General features: G+C 38.1%; 1 protein-coding gene across 1 annotated transcript; it reads left to right on the top strand.

Moving 5' to 3' along the window:
• The first annotated feature begins 349 nt into the window (after positions 1-349).
• Positions 350-2,838, top strand: LOC122092308 (probable aquaporin NIP7-1). The gene is made up of 5 exons (XM_042662630.1): positions 350-652; positions 1,055-1,279; positions 1,436-1,630; positions 1,712-1,773; positions 2,628-2,838. The coding sequence occupies exons 1-5, from the start codon at positions 443-445 to the stop codon at positions 2,836-2,838; spliced, it is 903 nt and encodes a 300-aa protein (XP_042518564.1). The 5' UTR covers positions 350-442.
• The last annotated feature ends 3,026 nt before the right edge of the window (positions 2,839-5,864 follow it).

The following is a 5,864-nucleotide window of genomic DNA, read 5'->3' as shown; positions in this document are numbered from 1 at the left end:
AGGCTTTTCTCTTCTCTCTCTCTCTGGCTTTATTGGCTTTACAAGTGGTGCAATCAGTTGAGCTGTAAGCTTAGAAGCAGTTGTTGTTGGATCAGTGCTCCCCCTAAATGGCGTCAACCAAATTTACGGTATCATGTAAGTTTGATCCTAACAGCATTCAAGCTTAAACAAACCCTTACTGTTTCGATAATTGTAGGAAGGAAATGGTTTAGTACACTAGAGAAGCATGAACCCCTTCTGTACCCAGTTGGACTAACATGAAAATCGGGTGACCTTAAATACCTACCTTTGTTCTTCCCCCATTAAACAGCCAAAACTCTGTGAACCCACCATTAATCAAGCCTCATTCTCTTCTCTTCACAACTGCCAACACAGAATCATCTAACTACTACCCTTCTCTATCTGGTAATTAAGATCCTTTAAAGCATCAGTCTAAGAGGCCATGAGAAGTTTGGCTATGAAATATCCAGTATTCAAAGAACCTACTCCTTCTGAGGAAGCGTCTTCCAGCAGAGAATCCCAAGGAGATGAAGAGATCGGACCTCATAGAAACTCAATAATGAATGGAGAAGTACTAACCTTGGAAAGTGCCATTGCTACGGCCAGTCGAAGCATTACTCGTGCGAGCAATCTAACTCAGCTGGCTAGAGTGGTAAGATAATTAGATTTAGCCATTGACATGAATGAATTAAAGCTAATGTATTTCGAGTGTTGCAGGTGGTGTTGGGGATATGGTGTCTTGTATTTCATTGCTTGCATATATAAGTGGCCTTGTTCTGAAGGGCTGTCCCTAACTAGGGTGGCAGCCTCGAGAATTTTTTTTGGGCTGTCAGAGAATTTTAATAAATTATATATATAAGATTTCGCTATATATTTATATTGAGGGTTTTTTCTTTGTGTTGTAATCCTACTCTCCATTGCTACTAAAGTGAATCTTATCTCATTGGGGACATAGGCAAGCTTGCCGAACCATGTGAATCCTAGTGTGAGACTGTGTGATTGTTTGTTAATTTCCATTCTTTTTTGCATTAATTTAGGTTCTCATATTCTACAGGGGGTTGCAGAGATGGTTGGGACATCCATTTTGATGTTCAGCGTGTGTGGGATCATAGCAGTGACGCGGATCATGAGAGGTGAAGTGGGTCTCTTGGAATACGCAGCCACAGGTGGTTTGTCAATAACCGTAGTCATTTTCAGTGTAGGATCCATCTCAGGTGCCCATGTTAATCCCTCCGTCACAATAGCCTTTGCAAGCTTAGGTGCATTTCCATGGTCCAAGGTGCTGCCACCACTAACTTCTTCTATTCATCTTCATAATTTGCCCAAATCAATTCCCCACATTGGGATATGAACAATTACTACATCATTGATTTGTGGTTTAGAATCCCATGTTAGGAGGTCACCACATAAGCACTAACAAGATCATCATCTACAGGTTCCTTTGTACATATTGGCACAAATGTTAGGATCTGTCATTGGAACGTACGTGGGGAAGTCAGTATATGGCATTGACACAGAGATGATGACAACCCACCCACTTCAAGGTCGCTCCACTGCGTTCTGGGCGGAGCTCATTGCTACCTTCATCGTTGTCTTCCTAGCAGCATCACTATCTAGTCATCCCCGAGCTGTAAAACCCTAATATATATCTCTTCCTTTTCTTTTGGTATCAAATCTAAAACTAATGGCTTTTGTTACTTTTAATTTGCAGGTTTCTCATTTGGCTGGTTTTGTGGTTGGGATTGCAATTGCCCTTGCTATTTTGATAACAGGGTAAGTGTATATTACAAATTATAGATGCCTACTAAGCCAATATATTTAAATTCTCTATTTTTTTCTTTAAATAGTCAAATATATAGGAAAAAAAATTACTAGAATTTATTTTGGTGGAATAAATTTCCAAGTTTGGTATATAGAGTCTTATATTTAAAATATAAAATAAAAGGGGGAGGTTCTTTGAGATAGCTTTTATTAATTGACTAATGCTTTCTTTTCATGGATTGTATATGTGTCAATTTTTGTTTCGGTTTATTATGTATTGAATTTTTTTCCTTGTATTTTTTATAGTTCATCTATTTCAAAAAAAAGAAATATCTACTTCATGTGGCACTTTGCATATAACTAAAACTTTCTCTAGAAAAACATCAGCTTATTTTTTTCAAGGCAGGCTAATTATTTAGCATATTAGAAGGGAGTTAATGCAAGACTGCGAATCTTAGAATTTTGTTGACATACAAAATCTTCTAAAAATAAACATTTAATTGGACTCAATTTCTCTCCAGCTATGGTGAGGAGAAAATCTCTTCATCTACCCCTGTTTGTCCCTCTGATTGGATTGGAGAAGAACATTTTGTACAATAAATAATAGGGGATAGAACTTAATAATGAGAATCAAATATATGATGGGTCAAAACAATACAATTGAAGCTTAAATTTGACATGTACTGAATTGTCTATCTTTATCTATCTATACATTGATTAGAATATTGCCATGGCAGCCCTCTATGTGACTATAATTAAGATGCAATCTTGCTGAATTTGAGGAGTAGGAACATGTATAATTTCATTTTTTTTTTTTTTTTTTTTTTCTGATGAACCTTACAATTATCAATTTGATGAATCATTAGGCCTGTCTCCGGAGGGTCATTGAATCCGGCCAGATCATTTGGACCTGCTCTTATTTCATGGAAGTTTGATGATATATGGTTGTATCTCTTTGCCCCAACTCTCGGAGCTGTGGCAGCAACTCTCCTCTTCCGGTTGCTTCGACTTCAACACCACCCTTCCTCCTCCTCCACTGCCCCTTCTTGTGCTCCTGCTAATCCTTCAGTTGATTAGAAGAAATCTGTTCCTAACAAGAGAATTTTTTTTTCTTTTTTTTCTTTTTAATATGATGGTCATGCTCCATTTTTGAGTTATAATTTTCAATGGCTATAGCTTGCTGGATTGAAATTGATTTCTTTCAAAATCTCCATTTATTCAAGCACCAAAGCACATCAATTTGTTGTTCGATATTATCAAAAGCTTACTTATGTGAAAGATAATTTGAATTGATCATAGTCTTCCATTAATGTGCTAGCATTGCAAGTTCAAGATCATCAACTCCACTTGTTCTGAATAAGATCAATGTAATATTACATCAATTTATTGAATTGGTAGGTGCTAAGAACTTTGAAATCTTAGTGATGACAAAGCCTTTAGGGCTTAGTATTTAACACTATCAATAATATTAAGTTGTAAGGTAAAAAGGTCCCCCACAATTGCAGAGACCTTTGTCCTCTTATATTTTTTCTAATTTTTTTCTCTCTCTTATCCTTAACCATTTGGGACCCATGTGAATTGTATCATTCCTTACCTCATCATTGGTGTGGCATGATAATTTTCCCTACATTAGTATCATGGGGAACCCTTCCACTTATGTTATTAACTAACTCCTAGAGAGGACAGACAAATGAAAATATGTCACTAGCAAAAAAAAAAAAAAAATGTCACCAGTTTAATGAGCCATTTTGCAAAAATAAAGAAGAATGATACTCAGTTAGCACCTAAGTGAGACCGGCTATAGATGAGAGCAGTCCATCCTTGGAGTCAGCATTTGGGTGGGATAAGAGAAGAGTACACTGGATGCCAGGATGTTGATTATGCTTACAAACTAACATTAAATGCTGAAGACAAGCTACGTCGCCATAACACCAGAAGGACAGAAGATACAAAATAATAAATCGAATATATGTCAGAAGGTGAACAACACAACCCAGCTACGTTGGAAACGTCTTTCACATACAATAATAAGAAGGGGCAACGAGTCAGGGAAAAAGATCCTCTCCAAAACCACTGACCCTCCAATGACCCATCCAAGGACTAGGGGGGCTTGGACATGCATCCGCATATGTTAAGTTGGGTGAAACCCTCCCAGCCCTTGAATGGTTGTTGGAGGGTCATTGGAGGGTTGTTGGAAGATGCAATCGTTGAAGAGGAGTTGGATTCATGAGTCAGTGACTCATAAAAAACATGGGTGCAGTCGTGCAAATGCTATATATCAGCCCATTACATGAGGGGAACTTTCTCCCCTTTTTATTTTACTTGTCTGCATTTTCTCTCAAAACAAATGGTCCCTAAGGTACAAAATAATATTTCCTATAAAAATATGAGAGTGCATTTGTCTCCGATCCTTTTAAATTCTAAAAAAATTCATTGCATAAGAGTTAAAGAAAAAGAATATTGCCAGTCTAGTGTTTCCTACCCCTAGATACAGATTGGCTAAAAAAGATCATGTTACCTCTCGCCCTGTGTGCTGAAGATGCTCCTACTTGTTCTCTCATTGATCCTGTGTGTTGGTGTTGCTTACACTAATCTGGTGTAATTTTTTCTCACTAACAGTTATATATGGGAGTTAGGATGTAGTCCTACATCAATTATTGGGACTATGAATGTATGTTGCTATTCCATCTCCACTTAATGCCGCAATTAAAAAAACGCTTTCCTTTTTAGGTTGACCAAGAAGTGGAATCTTGTGGCCTTTATCACATAATTTAAGAATTTAACCAATATGGGCTTCCAATTGTAAAAAATTCCAATTTGTCTGTTTTCTTCGTTCTGGTTATGTAATGTACACCAAAGTGGCCAAGCACAAGCCCGGACCAGGTCGTTTGAGCTTCAAGCCCATAGGCCATGGGTGCACCACTTTGCCAGCCTCTTTGGCACCAATTACTGAAAGCTTATTGGATCTGAATCTGCCACATCTGCAACAGATAAAGTTACACATCTAAATGTATGGCACTACCGGGCTGTCAATCGGTCGGACCGGGCGGTCTCGTTCAGGCCTAGTTGGGCTTGGTGGGCCTATGTCCTCGTACCATGACCTACCTATTAGGAATGAGTCGGTCTCGATCAGTGTGGTGTCGGGCTTAATCGGATTTTGGGTTTTAATCGGACTTCTCCTAATCCGGCTAATTAGGCCTTAAATGGGGTAAGGTATCAATAAAACCTTAACCAGGTCTTAAACAGTCAATACATTTCTTAGATTTAAGATACTTTAATTTATTTAATTAAATTATCAATAATTTTGAAAAGATATTACACGTAATTACAGTCAATAATTGATAAAATATCAATATATATATCATATATTTTATTCCAAAAAAATCAAAATATTTATATAAATGTATCAGTCCGAGTTGGGCTTGTAAATGAACCGGGCTAATCAGGAAGCCCATCAGGCTTACCCCTCACACCATGTACTATCTATTTATAAATGGGCCAGACTTAGATCTGACACATTTATTAATTGGGTTGGTTCAAGTCAGGCCATAAACTTATCAGACTCAATCCGGCCTATGGTGCGGGGTTGGAATTGAACCCTGACCTCTTAACACGCAACAAAGAGTGGTTGATCCCATGACTAGGGGTGTCAATTCCTAAACCGAACCGGTAAAACCGGTCGGACCGAACCGATAACAACCCGGACCGAACCGAACCGAAGCCTTATTGGTTCGGTTCGGTTTTCAAGTATTGTAACCCCAAAACCAAACCGAACCGCACCGAAAACCGGATGAACCCGAAACCAAACCGAAACCGGCTCAAAACCCGGACCGAAACCGAAACCAAACCGGTAAGAAACCGAAACACTCCAAAATTCATTAAAAAAATTAAAATTTGAATAGTTTTGTATACATTTGTATGGAAAATCGAATTCAAACTAGATCAAAAATCAAAACCAACCCGGTTACAAATCGATTTAAGAAATCGAAGTTCAACAATTCATCATTTGGTTGTTTCCTAATGGCTTCATACCGGTTTAAAAAACCGATCCAAACCGAAATGAACCTAATAAATCCAAACCGGTACCAACCCGAACCCAAACC

Source organism: Macadamia integrifolia, chromosome 10, assembly GCF_013358625.1.
Source record: "Macadamia integrifolia cultivar HAES 741 chromosome 10, SCU_Mint_v3, whole genome shotgun sequence".
Classification (NCBI taxonomy): Eukaryota; Viridiplantae; Streptophyta; class Magnoliopsida; order Proteales; family Proteaceae; genus Macadamia; species Macadamia integrifolia.
The sequence above is the reverse complement of the archived record's forward strand: the minus strand, read 5'-3'. Positions and strand labels throughout refer to the sequence as shown.